This window comes from Heliconius melpomene, chromosome 2, assembly GCF_056956725.1.
Source record: "Heliconius melpomene rosina isolate 202511_hmr_F chromosome 2, ASM5695672v1, whole genome shotgun sequence".
Lineage (NCBI taxonomy): Eukaryota > Metazoa > Arthropoda > Insecta > Lepidoptera > Nymphalidae > Heliconius > Heliconius melpomene.
In genome coordinates, this window is record NC_140390.1 from 6,019,236 (window position 1) to 6,037,137 (window position 17,902).

General features: G+C 31.8%; 3 protein-coding genes across 3 annotated transcripts; all 3 read left to right on the forward strand.

Annotated features, from left to right (window-relative positions):
- The first annotated feature begins 1,036 nt into the window (after positions 1 to 1,036).
- LOC146540589 (alpha-tocopherol transfer protein-like) lies at positions 1,037 to 3,908 on the forward strand. Its single transcript, XM_085201438.1, has 6 exons — positions 1,037 to 1,208; positions 1,348 to 1,498; positions 1,955 to 2,069; positions 2,401 to 2,535; positions 2,881 to 3,094; positions 3,757 to 3,908. Exons 1-6 carry the CDS (start codon positions 1,046 to 1,048, stop codon positions 3,906 to 3,908), a joined length of 930 nt encoding a protein of 309 aa, XP_085057564.1. The 5' UTR covers positions 1,037 to 1,045.
- Positions 3,909 to 4,314: 406 nt separating this feature from the next.
- LOC146540590 (uncharacterized) lies at positions 4,315 to 7,658 on the forward strand. Its single transcript, XM_085202062.1, has 6 exons — positions 4,315 to 4,480; positions 5,484 to 5,634; positions 5,864 to 6,017; positions 6,748 to 6,882; positions 7,159 to 7,372; positions 7,507 to 7,658. The coding sequence occupies exons 1-6, from the start codon at positions 4,315 to 4,317 to the stop codon at positions 7,656 to 7,658; spliced, it is 972 nt and encodes a 323-aa protein (XP_085058188.1).
- Positions 7,659 to 11,145: 3,487 nt separating this feature from the next.
- On the forward strand, positions 11,146 to 14,533 carry LOC146540591 (uncharacterized). Its single transcript, XM_085204542.1, has 6 exons — positions 11,146 to 11,308; positions 11,679 to 11,829; positions 12,574 to 12,691; positions 13,235 to 13,369; positions 13,823 to 14,036; positions 14,382 to 14,533. Exons 1-6 carry the CDS (start codon positions 11,146 to 11,148, stop codon positions 14,531 to 14,533), a joined length of 933 nt encoding a protein of 310 aa, XP_085060668.1.
- The last annotated feature ends 3,369 nt before the right edge of the window (positions 14,534 to 17,902 follow it).

The following is a 17,902-nucleotide window of genomic DNA, read 5'->3' on the forward strand; positions in this document are numbered from 1 at the left end:
ATAGATTATTTAAATCTCGTGCATAATGCATTCAAAATACCTGAACTTTTTCAACTTACCGGCTGGTTTAAGATCGTATAAATAGTGTTAGAGTCCAAGCTCTGTTAGCTTAAGGCCACCAATTGAAAGCAAGTTCTTTCCCTTATCGTTATTATAGTTTATCCCTATTCCCTTATGTATTCACACTTAACTTTATGAAAATTCCATGTTTCGTTTAGCCGTAAGCTATATTGTTAAATTTTTTAATAGTTGTGTAAATTTTTTTAAGGTTTCGTACCTAAAAAGGAAAAAAACGGCACCCTTATAGAATCACTTTGCTGTCCGTTTGTCAAGACAATTTATCTTAAGATCACGGGAAGGTGCTAGGCTGAAAAGACCGTCTTACGTTATAACCAAATGGGTTTCTTGATTTTTAAAATAATAAACAATATTATTTTTATATAATACTATATGATTTGAAGAACATAAAATCGATATTTTTATGCTTGTTTTTATTACTGAACGTATTGACTGGCGTTTTTGAAATGTTTACGTAAATTCTTAATGTTTTTCAATAAACGAAATGATTTAGGTTTATTCTTTTCTGACGGTAGTTACTAGCTCTGAGTGCTAAGTTGAAGGTTGTCGATTCGATTTCTTTTAGTATCTAGCGCCAATGATATTTACTAAGGATATAAGGAAACTTCAGTATCGGTTCGGATGCTATTCAATAGGCTAGTGGCTAGTGGCCCCTAGATTCTTGCAAAATGAGCTGAACGTCGAAATCAGTTGTTTGATACAGTGTACAAACTCATCTATTACATGTGGTTTAATAAAAATTATTTCATCACAAATGAGACCAGATATACTCCATAAAATGACCCGGAAAGCTGTTTAAATAAAAAATATATTATTTTTAATAGAGAAGATCTTTTGAAAAGAAACCAAATAAAAAAATAGTATCGCTGCTAATGGACGACGACGACGGCCTTCATCTCTTCATAATATAAATCTTTGTAAAATTATTACCAAGAACAGTTGATCAAATCATCTCCACCAAAGCACAATGGAATCCATACCAAAAGACTCTATCCTAGAGTTCAATGCTGACACGTTACAATTCTTGAGGCAACAGTATAACTTAGATAAGCCAGGGAGGATACAAGAAGCCATCGACTTGCTGGAAGAATGGATTGAAAAGCAACCCCATTTTTTAAAGAAAGATTTTTGTTAGTATATATTTTCTAAATTTCACTATAAATATTTGATATCAACCGCCACTAATAAATTTACAAATTAAATAATCATAATTACGCCATTGATGATATTCTTAATTAATATATAATGTTATAAATATATATGTTTTAGCAAGGGATTATTTGGAAAGAACTATTATAATATCTAAAGGTTCCGTGGAAAGAGCTAAGATGAAGTTGGATAGAATATGCACGTTTAGAACGGTGTATCCAAGTTTTTTTGGAGTTGGTGATATGAGGAATTGTGAATCTCTGTCGAATGTGTAAGTTAATATTATTAGATTTCTAGACTTAGATAGTTATTCTAAAAGTAGAAGTAAGATAGTTATTCTCTCTAATTCGAGGTAAAAGCAGAGAATGGAATGTCTTGAAACTGGATCCTGTGTCTAAGTTTAGAAATATTATGAAATATACGCTAGGATTTATGGCTATTAACCCAATTTCTATTTCGTAGAAAAAAATATATCAAAAAACTAATTGATTTTTTTTGCTTTAGTTCAATGCAATACGTGTCTCACAGCTTAAGTTGCGTACTAGGTACTCCAAAAAAATCTAATAACACAGTTTAGATTTAATGGTATTTGATGATGATTAACCGCGTGTTTCTTCATTAATTTTATTATTATCATCATCATCATCATCGACAGCCATCGATGGTCCACTGTTGGACATTGGCCTTTCCCAATTTCCAAATTAATTTTATAGTTCATTTTTTTTAGAAAGGGTGCATTTTTGACTAAACTCACAAAAGAACATTACAGAACATTCATGTTGAAAACTACAGCAAAAACGTATCCTATCGGACTCGTGGAAATATATCAATATTTTTTCAGGGTAACATTTTTCACTTATTTTACTTTTTTTATTATGGGTAATATTTCCATTTCTCCGCTCTGGTGTCGAAATAAAGAAATACGTTGAGTTCCGCCACTCAACATGCAATACCTCCAGAATTGGAAGGAAAATGGGGAACGTGAAGCTGATTTATTTATTTTAAATTGTAATTTGACGTGAACGAAGCAGTCCTGCTGCATCGTGTAACTAGTAGAAAAAAAAAACATTTACTTGAGAATCTTAGGTATTTTTTCTATAAATCTTAATAAAATTTTAGAAAACATTAAGCTTCTATTTTTTTTATTTCAACCAAAATTAATTTTAATTAAAGCAATGTGAGTACATACAAGCACACGACTACTGCAATGGACTAATGCTTTTCCTGGACTTCAGTGAAGGAAATATTATGGAGACATTGAAAGCATTTAACGCGTCTGAAATACGACAAGTTTTACTTATAATAAAGGTAAACATAAAAGACATAAGAAACTCTGTTTCATATTATTCTATTAATTTTGGTGACATTTTTCGTATTGGTCTAGTAGCGAAAATCAACGTCGCGTTTTGTCTGCTACAGGAAGCTAATAAAAATAATTTGATCAATATTTTGGCTTACCAGTTGATTGTTCAACTTTCCATCATAAATATATGAAACATTTCAAACCTTTAAAATTTTCAAAAAAAAGTTTCATTCGGTGGTCAACGGGCAACGGAGTGTCTAAGCACTAGGTTCCTTCTGTTTTCCCTGTTATGTGCGGGATACAGCGTGAAGCTGATGATTTTTTTTATTTAATTTCCAATTTAATTGTAGGATGGATATGGAATGAGATTGAAAGGCATTCACCTTTTATCGGAATCGAAGGCTATAGATGCAATCGTGGCTTTGTTCAAACAAGTGTTTAGTGCGAAGCTTGCAGCTCGTATCGTTGTACATAAAACAATAGATACATTCTACGAATATGTTCCCAAACAGTCACTGCCAAGAGAATATGGCGGTAATGAAAAATCGCTAATTGAACTACATGGTAAGTTTTCCTTTTCATACGTGTTTTTTCTTTATTTAATGTATTAAAATTAAAAATTAAAATTAAAAATGCGCTTTTATTAAATGTACCAAAAACAATAAAAAATATTAAAGAGACTAAGTTTCTTCTACCACCTTTAACTAATCTATATATATAAAAGGACTTGTCCTCACTGACTGAGGTAAGACGCACGCACAGCCGTAACCGCTGATAGTAGAAACGTGAAATTTGGACAGATGTTTACTTTCGTAATCTGGACATCCACTAAGAAGGGATTTTGAAAAATTTTAACCCTAAAGGGGCGAAAAGGGGTTGAAAGTTTGTATGGAAAAAAAATTAAATCGGCACCGATTTTTATAAAATTTGAAATTTAGATTTTTAAAAGTATTTAATTGAACACGTGTTTCACGGTTTTCTTGAATTCGTCCCCTAAGGGTGCAAATAAGGGGTTGAAAGTTTGTATGGGAAAATCTTTAAATCGCCACTGATTTTTATAAAATTTGAAATTTAGACTCTTAAAAATCTTTCATTGAACACATGTTTCGTGGTTTATTAGAATTCACCCCTAAATAAGCTAGCGAAGCTGCGCGCGTCCGCTAGTTGGTTATATGAAAAAAGCGAAAAACAGTTTTTGTATAATACTTTTTCATTTTACATTACAGATCAGTTTCAAGAAATTTTGTCAGGTAAGGATTTTGCACAGTATCTGGCAGAAATGAATAAGGCGACTACAAACGAAGACTTAAGGGTGTTAACAGACAATAACGAAGCTTTAGGTGTTCCGGGAACCTTTAGAGCTTTGGCCGTCGATTAATAAACGATATTAAGCATTTTTTTTTTATAAAACAATTATTTAAAGAATAAAATTTAAATATTCATCATAAAATTAGTTATGGGATGTAGAAAAAAAAACCTAAAAATACCTATTTTATGTTGATGTGTACATTTTTATTGGTCTATCTATTATTAAATTGTTTTTATTTAATTTTTTTGTTTCTATTTATATCACTAGTTATTCATGCCAATAGAGAACCCGTTAGAGAGCATGATGGTTATTTTAAAGTATCTAAAGAAATTGTAATTTCATTATAATAAAATATTGGTTCTTAACATATAAGGCTACTTGTGGCGCAGAGGCAAGAAGTCTGAATATAACCGCGACTGGTAGTGGGTTTGATCCTCCGGCACAATAAAGAAGGGTTTTTAAATCGAATTATGTGATGAAAAGTGGATTAGAGAAAGTGATTGTCTTCGACAATTGGAAGCGCTTATCGCAATGGCTGGACCATGGATGGCAAACCAGTCAAATCCTATCCCAAGCGAAAGTTGACCCAAAAAAGTTTCTTGTAAGCGTTTGGTGGACCAGTGCCGGAGTCATTCATTACAGTATTTAAATCGAATTAACTATGAGATGGAAAAGTGCATAGATAATGAACCATTTGGCATGATGGCTATGAACCATTGTTAAATAAATTAAATTTGATTAAATAAATATACTATATTAAAAAGTACTCGACTTTTTGTTCCACCCATACTAAACACTAACTTCATATGTAAGGACCTAATAATATTTATATTATAATTCTGTTAAATGAGAATGGTGAACTTATATTAACATTGGAAACTTACTAATATATTGCTTGTTACTAAAAAAACACACACATACAAGAAGCCATCGACTTGCTGGAAGAATGGATTAAAAAGCAACCATATTTTAGAAAAAAAGATTTTTGTTAGTATATATTTTATTATTTTTTCAAAAGTTACTTTAGTAGATACAAAAGAATTCTGTGTTATAGATTTCTATATATATTTAGCAAATTTTGTACAATCAGATTTGCCAGAATGTAAGTTGTCAGTCAAAAAGTTTATTTTTTTTTAACAAAACAAGTATTTTATTATATTTTTACACTGACACTTTAGTTAATGTAAAGAATCCTGGTTTATAGATTGCTTTATACAATTTTTTTACAATCAGACTTGGCAGAATATAATAAAATTAAATTACAATTTTTATAATTCGTTTAAAAGAAATATCATGTAATAATTGCCGCAAATACTATATTAGAAAAAATATACCTTGGTGTTGATTAAAAATATTCTTTTTTTGCAAGCAGGGGCGAAGTCGCCATATTATAAAAATAATTAAATAATAATGATATCGTAAGACATTGCTTATTTCTCTGTAAAATATAAGGATATTTTAGATAGTTCAATTTCCAATATTAGTAGAAGTTGCAAGTATAAAAAAATATAATGAGGTTAATGAAGCGTCATTTATAACTATATTTCCATTATACTTTGCAAAATGCTAATTCAAGAATGATTCATGTTTATTTTGTTTTATTATCTCTAATTACTGTACAATGTTATAATATTTGTGTTTTAGCAAGAGATTATTTGGAAAGAACTATTATAATTACTAAAGGTTCCGTGGAAAGAGCTAAGATCAAGTTGGATAGAATATGTACGTATAGAACGTTGTATCCTATCTTTTTTGGAGTTCGCGATATGAGGAACTGTGAATCACTGTCATATATGTAAGTTAATATAAAAATATACATGTTTATTATACGTAGAGGCCAATCGAGGCGCAGAAGCAGGAGCAAGGGGCTCGCCCCCACTCACGGTGTTGAGTTCCGCCACTCAACACGTAATGCCTCTAGAAGTCGATGGAAAGATAGCTAGGCCTCAATATTGGCCTGGTAAGCATACTTGTTTATTTCAAAGTTTATTCTAGCTTCTAATTTATATTTTAATTTTTTTTAGAAAAGGTGCATTTTTGCCTAAACTCACAAAAGAACATTACAGAACATTCATGATAAAAACTACAGCAAAAACGTATCCGAGCGGATTCATGGAAATGTATCAATATTTTTTCAGGGTAAGATTTTTCATTATACTACAAGTGGGCCTGAGCAAAGTGAGTCTGGGCAAAATGGGCCTGGGCAAAGTGGGCCTCTGTGTAGGCTTGCACTAGAAAAGGCATTACGAGGACCCATTAAAATAAACAATTATTTACTAGAAAAAGACAAATTTTAATAAATTTCAATAAAAAACATGCTATATATAGATTCAGTTCGCTCACATCTAAGTTTAAGTTTATTATTTCTTTGAATGGGGTTTTACTAAGAGAATTTAAAAAAGTGGGTGATTGTATACTCGTTTATATTCAATGACAATGCATCATCGGTGCTGGAAGGCACGGGATGGATATCCTGCGAGCTTGTACTCCTGCGCCAGCCCATATGAGACGTTTGAAAGTAGATATTCAAGAAAAGGAAATATCTTAATAATATTATTATATATAATTAGCAGCCCGCTCGCGGTTTCCTACCTACGTCCTATAAGTGACGTCTATGCAAAATTTGAAACTCCTAGCATTTGTAGTAACGAAGTTTCTTACAAACTTTCAACTTCATAAAAACCCCTTAGAAGTCGAATATTGCAAATTCCCGTCTTAGCGAGCACCTACGTCCTATAAATAACTCCTATGCAAAATATGAGATTCCTAGCACTTGTAGTTTCTGAGATTTCGTGATGAGTGAGTGACCTTTCGATTTTATATATATATAGATAGATTATAGTAGTATTATTAGCATTTAGTAGGAACTAAACAATATAATTTTAAACAAAATTATTTTTAATTGTAGCAATGTGAGTATATACAAGCCCACGATTACTGCAACGGCCTGATCCTCTTCTTGGACGTGAACGAAGCGAACATTATGGAGACGTTGAAGGCATATAACATTTCTGAGTTGCGTCAACTATTACTTATAATTAAGGTAAAGTAAAAAAGATAATAAATTAAATAAATCAGTTCACGTTGTATCACGCACACAGGGGCCTAGTGTTAAGACACTCTGTTCCCCACTTTCCAACGAGGAGGAACACGAGGAGAAACGAGGAGAAAGAAGTGGCAGAACTGTAGTGGCAGAACGCCGCGATTTGCCTTATTACTTGGAATAGACATAATTTAATTTATATTTTTCCCTATAGCCTCCTCTTTTTTGTGCAACTTTTTACCATATAATATAAATAAATTTTAAAAAACTTTATAGGAAGGATATGCAATGAGATTGAAAGGCATACATCTTTTATCAGAATCGAAGGCTATAGATGCAATTGTGGCTTTATTCAAACAAGTGGTTAGCGCAAAGATTGCATCTCGAATCGCTGTACATAAAACAATAGATACATTCTACGAGTATGTTCCCAAAGAGACACTACCAAGAGACTATGGCGGTAATGAAAAATCACTAACAGAACTTCATGGTACGTTTTCTTTACATACTAATAGCTTTACTGTATCCCGCATATAACAGGCTAGGCAGAGGGAGTTAAGACACTCCGTTCCGTTCCCGCCCAGTTTTCCAATTAGAAGCTAATTTCTTAAATTTCTATTACAGATCAATTTCAAGAAATTTTGTCTGGGAAGGAGTTTTCTGAATATCTGGCAGAATTAAATAAAGCGAATACAAACGAAGACTTGAGGGTATTAACAGAAGATGACGAAGCTTTAGGTGTTCCGGGAACCTTTAGAGCTCTGGCTGTCGATTAATAAACAAAGAAAACATTCTAAGCAATTATAAAAAATAAGAACGAAGTATAAATATTTGTATTGTTATAGATAAATAATAATTATATAGGTTATGGGATGTATAAAAAGAATATAAAAAAAATATTTATTAATGTGTGTATTTTATTAGTTAACTAATAAATTTATTTGTTTACGTTTATTAATAAATTGTCTTTATTCTTATACTTATACCATAACTAGCGACCCTCTTGCGGCTTCCCCCGCTTTAACTACTGGATTATTCATAAAATGTATGTTTGCAAAGCACATAAGATAATGTGAAAATTAATTAAACTCTAATGCAACCCGCATTTTCGTAGTTTCAATAAAGATTTTCCAATTGTTTTACACAGCAAGGATTTTTTAGTAGGTACCGTAATTTTAAATCTGTGCTACTAATCTTTTCAAGTACTTATTAAAATATATTTAAATGACTATTTTTAGATAGTTAAATGACTATATTTAAACGGAAGAAATTATAAACAAAAGCCTATCTACTAATAACTACTACAAAAAATATGAAACCAAATATATCGCGCTGAAATAATACATTCAACTCCAATTATCCTTGTTTGTGTCCATTTTTTCGAGCTTGTGGTTAATGCTGAAGAGGATATTCTGTCCCTGATGAAAAGCAAGCACTACGTGGCTGCCTGTGAGGAAAATTAAATAGAATGCATCGGCCGGCAATCGAACCCGGGCCGCCCGCGTGTCAGGCGCCCGCGTGGATGTGTCAACGGCGTGATGTGTCAACAATTAAATGCGTTTTTCTCTAAAACTATTCGCAATTTCGAAATAGTGTAAAAAGCAAATTTTATCTTCGTTTAACGTAGAAAATTAATAAAGTATTTTAAAGGATAAGAATTAATAGCATTATTTAAAAATATCCCTCACAATAAAAAATATATTAAAATTACTATTTTTAGACAGAAATATCACTACACGTTATTCTTAAAAGATACGAATATGCCGTCGCGGACTTTTTTGTAGATCTTATTAAGAGGAACAATACTCCAGTACATTTTTTTCATGTAGTACTTACCATTAGAGCAGCGCATGCGCGAAAGTGTCTCAACGGGTAGGACTTTATACACATTTATCGTATTTATGTTAATTTACATAAGAATGTACAAATAATAAACTATATATAAACCTTCCCTGAGAAATACTCGACCTAATGGTGAAAACGGCTTCAAAATCCGTTGGGTGGTTTAGAAGAAGAAGAGTTAGAAAGTTCAGACAGACACGAAAAGGGACTTTTCTTTTATAAGATTTAGGATAGGATAGGACTAGCGGCTTAAACGCGGTTAAGCTCCTTTAATAGGAGTTTATTCTAATAAAAATTTCAAATTAATTAAAGTAGCCATAATTGTTTTCTATCATATATAATATAATAGAAAACCCTCTGCAGAAAAAGAAATACATTTTCTTTGAATATCTTCTTCTTAATGACATTATGACACTTAAGACAATCCGTTCCTCATTTTTTGCCCAATTCTGGAGGCATTGCCTGTTGAGTGGCTGGACTCAACGCCACGCTATATTAAAACGAATAAAATCCTGAAAAAAATAATCCGGAATTTTGAAATCCTACAATCCTGAAATTGAGCGAGCGAGACTGGCACTTAACCGTTTTTTAACCGACTTCTGTAAGAAAAGGAGGTTATCAATTCGACTGTATTTTTTTTTTTTTTTTATTTTTTTTTTTATTTTTTTTTTATGTTTGTTACCTCATAACTTTTAACTGGGTGGACCGATTTTGATATTTTTTTTTTTATTTGAAAGGTATAGCTTCCCGAATGGTCCCATTTTTTTTTGGTCCATGTCTGACAATGGTATCCATGAGAAAATCACATAAGTCTTAAATTTGCATTATGCATGTGCACGACTAATAGCCGAATAACTCAATGTCGCGCCAACCGATTTTGATGATTCTTTTTTTATTTGAAAGGATACACTTCAAGGATAATTTGGTGAAAGTTTGGTTAGGTTTCGATTATGGAATCCGGAGAAAATTGAGAAAGTTTGTTTTTTTTGGTCAAAAATTAATTATACTGTAATAGTTACAAGCAAAAACTTTTTAAATTGATGTCAGAAGTGAGATTCCTGATCGTTGCATTTCTTTTCAACCAATCTCAAAAAAGAGGATGTTCTCATTTTCAACCAACTTCAAAAAAGGGAGATTCCGAATTCACCCGAATACTTTTTATGTTTGTTCTTGTCAATATACCAAAATGTAACTTTGCACAAAAATAATAGCTAATTAAATGAAGTTTTACATAGAACAATCACAACCACTCGTTGACAACCACTACCACCACCATCACCACTCGTTCAAGAAGCATCATTTTAAGATCTACCTACCACTAAAAATCGTAAAATAAATTAATTTTTAACAAAAACAAAAACCGACTTCTAACAACGAACTAAAAAGTGAAAAATAATTATATAAAGATTTTATAATTTTGAAGTCGGTGTCAAGCTAATGCTACAACACCTTTACTACAATATCTAATTACTAAGCCTGTTTGTTTTACTTGGCACCGACTTCAAAATTATAAAATCTTTATATAATTATTTTTCACTTTTTAGTTCGTTGTTAGAAGTCGGTTTTTGTTTTTGTTAAAAATTAATTTTTTACATGGTGAATAATTTTATTAGCCTTAATGGTAATTAGTTACATAAAAAGAAAAAAAAATTACCTGGAAAAAAATGCTTGCTTTGCGTGCAAAGTTATAATTATTAGTAATAAATAAAAAAAACAATAAACATTCTAAACTAATATAAATAAAACGTTCCCAAGATATTATAATAAGATAATAGAGTTAAGTTAAGTTACCATATCTCTATTAAAACAAGACATAAGACAGTTAAGTTTTCATATTCCTATTGGAAATTAATACTTATCAAGGGCAGCTATTTAATCTTTATTTATTATAGTTTATTTACGCAAATATATTATATTTTCAAAATAATTCAAATTAATACATTATTTTTTAATATAATGTATTGAATGTATCAATTTTGAGCAAAGAGTAAAAAAAAACGATGTTTTCGAGACCAGTCGTGACAGAGGGGCAAGCGTTCAATTGTTGATGATTGTTGTTAATTAAAAAATAACAATTACGTTAAATACATATTACAACCTGACAAACCTGATCAACCTCCCGGACGCCCAAGGAAGCGCTGGTTGGATGTCGTGATGCAGGACATGAGAGCCAATGGTCTAACCACCGAGGACGCAAAAGATCGTGCAAAGTGGAGTAGGTTGAGTAGGAAGGCAAACCCTGGTAATAGCCGGGATTAATGCCAGGAAGAAGAAGACATATTACAACCTGATAATAGTAAGAAAATTCCATTTCATTTTGGACATTGGAGTACAGAACCCTAAAATCAAGTAGGAGCTTAGTATATATATTCATAAAATTGTCACAAGGCACAGTTAATCGAAGGTCGTAATAGCAAGACAATGCAATCATTAAAGAACTATTCATTCTTAGAATACAATCCTAATACCTTACAATTTCTAAGGGAGCAGTATAACCTTGACAAGCCAGGGGAAATCGATGAAGCCATCGATTTGCTGGAGGAATGGATAAAGAAGCAGCCTCATTTCAGAAAGAAGGACTTTCGTAAGTTTACTATTTGCATGCTGACTTATTTTCATTCCTACTAAAACTGTTGTATTCATATATATTTTATTGTTTTAACAAAATCAGCAGTAGGCAGAGAAAACCCAGAGTTAAGACACTACGTTCCCCACTTTCTGCCGAATTCCGGAGGTATTGCGTGTTAAGTGGTAGAGCTCAACGCCGCGCTTTGCCTGAACACCAGAATGAAGAAATCGAAATATAAAAATAAATAAATATTTCACTTCTTCGAGTTGGGATCGAACCCACAACCATCGCGTTACAGTCACACCCTTGTGCCGCTGCGCCACGACGGCTTTTGATATATGTATGCCTAATACAATTTTACAACATATATAATTATATGTTTCAGCAAGGGATTATTTGGAGAGAACTATTATAATTAGCAAAGGTTCCGTAGAAAGAGCGAAATTAAAATTGGATAGAATATGCACATACAGAACGTTGTATCCTAACTACTTTGGAGTACGTGACTTGAGGGAATGTGAATCATTAAAATATTTGTAAATATATTTTTTTATTTTTATGAATATATTTAATACTAGCGGACGCGCGCAGCTTCGCCTGCAGCAGCTTCCCCTTATTTGTACCCTAAGGAGTAAATTATAAGAAAGCATAAAACACGTGTTCAATGAAATATTTTTAAGTCTCAATTTCAAATTTTTTCATATAAATTTGCAACCCCTTATTTGCACACTTAGGGGGTGAATTCTAGAAAACCATGAAACACATGTTCAATTAAATATTTTTAAGAGTCTGAATTTAGAATTTTATAAAAATCGGTGGCGATTTCAGAATTTTTCATACAATCTTTCAACCTCTATTTCACCCCTTTAAGGTTAAAATTTTTCAAAATCCCTTCTTACTGGATGTCCAGATTACAAAAGTAAACATCTGTCCAAATTTCACGTTTCTACGCACAGCGGTTACGGCTGTGCGTGCGTCTTACCTCAGTCAGTGAGGACAAGTCCTTTTTATATATATAGAAGATTAGCTGCTATCGTAGAATGGATAGAGATATCGCCTATTATGTTTTCTTTAGCTTTACGCTGTGACCCGCAAATAGCAGGGTAGGCCGATAGAACCTGGGAAGCTAGTGTTAGGACTTTCCGTTTCCATTAAGATATTTTCTTTCCCCCTTACCACCCTCGAGGAACGAGGAAACGAAAATATTACATATTTCAAAGTCTATAATGCTTTTATGTTGTTATTAATAATAAATTTTCCTGTTTCTTTCTTGTTTTTAGACCAAATGCGTTTATGCGTAAACTAACAAAGGAACACTATAGAACATACGTTTTCAAAAATAAAGCGAAAATCTATCCAAGTGGCCTCGTGGACTCATTGTATCAATTTTTCTTCATGGTAAGACTTTTTTAATATCACCTATATATATTGACGACCTAAAATATATTGTATAAGTACTCGTACATAACTATAAATTACAATTGGAAGATTCATTAAAATTTCACTTCTGTCAATCTTTTTTATGATTTTTAACCGACTTCAAAGAAAAAGATGTTTTTATAAACTGTCAAATATGATATATTAGATATTACGTTTTATCTTATTCTTGCCAGTCGAGGAAAAAATAAAATTAATATATATTAATTGCATATTTAATGAAGAAAAGTTAATAAATTATTTAAAAACCTAAATTTACATGCATCTAATATTGCAGATTATAGTAATAAAAAAATCATATTAGAAATAATTAAAGTTGTCAGTCAATTCTGTTTATTAAATGAATCATCATGTAATCCAAGCGGGCGAAGCCGCGAAGGCCGCTAGTATGTAAATATACGATACCTATACAAATAGATTTAGTTTAAGTTTTCACAAATTTGCTCATAATAATTAGAAAATTTTCAAATTAATGTTTTTTTTTTTATTTATTTTAAATTTTAGAAATGTGAATATATCCAAGCTTACGATTATTGCAATGGTTTAGTGTTTATATTGGATTTTAGTGAAGCTAATATAATGGAGACATTGAAAGCTTGCAATATGTCAGAGATGCAAAAAGTAATTGTTATAATGAAGGTAATATTTAAAGATATTTAAGATATTCAGGTAAGTACCAAGTTCGTATCAGGAGCGACCCAATGCGATAAATTAAGAATTCTGTTTTATATCTTTTGAAAGGTAAATTATAACTAATTGAATAATGCTTCACGCTGTATCCCAGCAGGGTAGGCAGAGGGAACCTAGTGTTAGGCTAACATCGCGCTTTACCTCGACAGCAGAGCGAAAAAATGGAAATATAAATTTAATTAAATATGATTGCGGGTTCGATCTCGAGGAAATTAAATATTTAATATTTCCATTTCCTCGTTCTAATAAGGTCGTTGAATTCTGCCACTCAATACGCCATGACTCCATAATTCGACAGAAAGTGAGAAACGGAGTGTCTTAACACTTGATTCACTATGCCTACCCAGCAGGGTTGCTGTGTGCGGGATACAGCGTGAAGCTGATACATTTCAACATTTACAGGAAGGATACGGAATGAGAGTAAAAGATGTCCATCTTTTATCCCAATCAAAGGCTATAGATGCAATTATATCGTTATTTAAACAAGTGTTTAGCGCAAAGCTTGCAGCTCGAGTTGTCGTACACAAGACCTTGGATTCTTTACACCAATATGTACCTAAAGAAATCTTACCAAAGGATTACGGCGGCAATGAAAAGCCGTTGCAAGAATTGTATAGTAAGTGGTAGTTTAGCTTCATGCTTTAAGCATATAGCAGGGTAGCTAGATGTAATTTATTGTTAAGATACTCCGTTCCCCACTTTCTGTCAAATTCTGGAGATATTGCGTGTTGAGTGGCGGAATTCAACGCCGCGCTTTGCCTCGATACCAGAGCGAAATGGAAATATAAATTTAAATAAAAATTTCATTTCCTCGAGTAGGGATCGAACCTAGAACCAGTCGCGTTTACAGTCAGTTTGTGCCCCTTGTGCCACGAGGGCCTCAAACGATGGACGGTCATAACTGCTATAGAGAAAATGACCACCACCACCACCACTTTCATATATTGCATTTACTTTGCAGGTGACTTTCTAGATATTATCAATGAAGAAGAGTTTCTAGAATATATAAAGGAAATGAATGAGGCGACTACAAATGAGGAGTTACGTATCGCAACGGATGAGAACCAAGCTTTGGGCGTCCCGGGTACCTTCAGAACTTTGAGTGTTGATTAATAATAATTGTCTTAAAAACCTAATTCTAGCTTAAAATGAATGGAAGGAAATAAATAATAAATATCTTTTATTGAAATGGCTTGTGGGATGGTAATAAACCAACTGAAAATATATATTATTTACTTAAAGAATGTATTTTTTTAATGGATTTACCAATACTTGAAAAATCTGTTATTTTGAAATCAGAAACAGACATACATTTTATTTATATATCCAATATGTATGGACAAAAAACGAACGTTATACGATAGATTTTTTATCTATAATCTATATATCTATCTCTAATCTCAAATTTTGCATAGGAGTTACTTATAGGACGTAGGTGCTCGCTAAGACGGGAATTTGCAATATTCGCCTCCTAAGGGGATGAAATAGGGGTTGAAAAATTGTATGGAAAAAAATTTAAATCGCCACCGATTTTTATAAGATTTGAAATTTAGACTCTTAAAAATATTTCATTGAACACGTGTTTCATGGTTTATTAGGATTCACCTCTAAGGGTGCAAATAAGCGGCCGAAGCTGCGCGGGTCCGTTAGTAATTATATATTGTACCTACGTTAATAGAATTCGAACCTGTAGCTATTACCCTAGATTGTTCATTAAATGTATCGTCGTAATTAGATAAAATACTTAATTAACTTGAACTCCTATACTAGCATATAGCTAGTGATGTATTTATTTTTAGCTTCGATCCATATTACACGTATGGCAAAGTAGGCAATGGCACTCTAGTATTGAGACACTGTGGTTTCAACCTTTTTCCCATATTTAGCGGAACTCAACGCTGTGCGTTGTCTTGTCACCAGAGCAAGGCTAAAATGATTTATTCTCATACTCTCTGTTTTCCGCTTTTCGGTCATTTAAAAACTATTATTACATGATAATGCGAGAAGAAATTTATTGATACGTTTTACCGATTTGTAATAAAGTTGCCCTTCAATTTTTTTTATAAAAAAAAATGGTAAAAAAAATATTAAAATAAAAAAAATTAGGAATTTGTAAAAGTTGTTTTTTTTTTCTGTACCCCAAAAGATTGTAGACATGAATATTTCATTATAAATTTCAGCTTGATACACTTACATATATATATATATGTCTTGTTGAGAAATGTATATTATCATATATATTATGAGGGTTATTTATTTATTCCCGCAGAGGAAACTTACTGTTAAGACACTCCGTTCCCCAATTTACGGTCAATTTTAGAGAATGTTCAGTTGGGGACGGCCAACGGCCTTATAAATATTTTATAATTACACAGACAAAATTCTTACTGTTTTTCTTTAGGAAGTCCAGGATTTTTTTTAAGAATCCTAAAAAGGAATTTAAAATATCTATATGGTAAAAAAAACATCGATTACTATAAAACCCATAAAGTTTCTTATCACCTATACGAGTATATTTGGTGCGTTATCACCCAAATTCTGTCATTGCCATCTTTTCCTTCGCTTTTATGGGCTCTCAGGGCTATATAGCAGACATCATCACATTACTCCTAATTTATTGACGCAAAAAGTAAAGAATATAACATAGTAATTCATTAAATAACAAGAATTAATAGAAATTATATTAAATATGTATCTACACTATTTCATTCATCTTAAGCATTATCGAAATCTTAAAAAAAATGAATCTTAAATAGCAAACAACGTATTTTAACACTACAAAGGGAATCAAATTCCTACCTAGAATTATGAAATTTGGCAGCTAGCATCTATAGATAGTACTAGATCAGGAAAAGATCTGAAAATTCTACATTTGTGGTTAAGTCCTAAAAAATAATAGCCTTAAAAGGGGGGTGAAATTTGGTATTAAAGCCCCTAGTTCAAGTAAAGTATCACATGAAAGGATTCTGAATTTCAGAAAAACCTCGAGACGTAAAATTTTTGTACGGAACACTTGGTGGGCGAGCTTAACTCGCGCTTGTCCTGTTTTTCATAGACACGTGTCTTGACAATCATAGGTAAAACTGTATTTTTCCAATAGATTATGTAATAGTAGTTATATAAGTCTTTATTTCACTTTTTTACTGAAACGCAAATTAAAAATAGAATTAGAATTTAATGCAATTATTAAAAAAATATGAGTTATATATTTAATTACAATAGAGAAATTAATTATAATTAAAATTTCCTTATATAAATATTTATAAAATTGTAGCAAAGCCACAGTTGATTGAAGATTTCTACAGTAATATAATGCAATCATTAAAGATCGATTCATTCTTAGAATTCAATTCTGATACCTTACAATTTCTAAGGGAGCAGTATAATTTTGACAAGCCTGGCCAAATCGAAGAAGCCATCGATTTGCTGGAGGAATGGATAAAAAAGCAGCCGCATTTCAGAAAGAAAGATTTTTGTAAGTTTAAAATTTTCTAAGCTGGTATTTCTTTCCCACTTAAACTATTTTATTATTATCCTATATCTTATAAAACAAAGTCGCTTTTCGTGTCTGTCTGTTGTTTCTAACTCTTCTTCTTCTAAACCACCCAACGGATTTTGATGCGGTCTTCACCATTAAGTCGGATGTTTTTCGTAGAAGGTTTATATATAGTTTATTATTTGTACATTCTTATGTAATTAACATAAATACGATAAATGTGTATAAAGTCCTACCCGTTGCGACACTTTCGCGCATGCGCTGCTCTAATGGTAAGTACTACATGAAAATAATGTACTGGAGTATTGTTGCTCTTAATAAGATCTACAAAAAAGTCCGCGAGAGCATATTCGTATCTTTTAAGAATAACGTGTAGTGATCATATTTCTGTCTAAAAATAATAATTTCAATATATTTTTTTTGTGAGGGATATTTTTCTATAATGGTATTAATCCTTATCCTTTAAAATACTTTATTAATTTTGTACGTTAAACGAAGATAAAATTTGCTTTTTACAATATTTCGAAATTGCGAATAGTTTTACAGAAAAACGCATTTAATTGTTAACACATCCCGCTGTTGACACATCAGCTGTATGTTACTTAAGTTTTACTTAACCAAAACTGTCTTTTACTGTTTTTCATTTTAATAAGTACTTTAGAAGTTGTTACAATATCAAAAAATCCTTGCTGCGAAACGGCTCGCCACTCGCCATGCGTCCGCCGTGCCCGCTTGCCTTACACCCGGCTGCCTCTATAGCAATGAAGATTTAGTTAGATGCGTTTGTACGTATTGGATAATTGGAGTTGAATGTATTATTTAAGCGCGATATATTTGGTTTCACATTTTTTGTAGTAGTTATTAGTAGGTAGGTTTTTGTTTATAATTTCTTCCGTTTAAAAATAGTAATTTAACTATCTAAAAATAGTCATTTAAATATATTTTAATAAGTATTTGAAAAGATTAGTAGCACAGATTTAAAATTA

Excerpts from the sequence above, each read along its gene's own strand:
- LOC146540589 (XM_085201438.1), top strand. The coding sequence starts at position 1,046 with ATGGAATCCATACCAAAAGACTCTATCCTAGAGTTCAATGCTGACACG. Across the intron at positions 2,536-2,880 it reads AAGTTTTACTTATAATAAAG|GATGGATATGGAATGAGATT; the intron begins GTAAACATAAAA and ends ATTTAATTGTAG. Across the intron at positions 3,095-3,756 it reads ATCGCTAATTGAACTACATG|ATCAGTTTCAAGAAATTTTG; the intron begins GTAAGTTTTCCT and ends TTTACATTACAG.
- LOC146540590 (XM_085202062.1), top strand. The coding sequence starts at position 4,315 with ATGAAAAGTGGATTAGAGAAAGTGATTGTCTTCGACAATTGGAAGCGC. Across the intron at positions 5,635-5,863 it reads TGTGAATCACTGTCATATAT|AAAAGGTGCATTTTTGCCTA; the intron begins GTAAGTTAATAT and ends AATTTTTTTTAG. Across the intron at positions 6,883-7,158 it reads AACTATTACTTATAATTAAG|GAAGGATATGCAATGAGATT; the intron begins GTAAAGTAAAAA and ends AAAACTTTATAG.
- LOC146540591 (XM_085204542.1), top strand. The coding sequence starts at position 11,146 with ATGCAATCATTAAAGAACTATTCATTCTTAGAATACAATCCTAATACC. Across the intron at positions 11,309-11,678 it reads TTTCAGAAAGAAGGACTTTC|CAAGGGATTATTTGGAGAGA; the intron begins GTAAGTTTACTA and ends TATATGTTTCAG. Across the intron at positions 14,037-14,381 it reads GCCGTTGCAAGAATTGTATA|GTGACTTTCTAGATATTATC; the intron begins GTAAGTGGTAGT and ends TTTACTTTGCAG.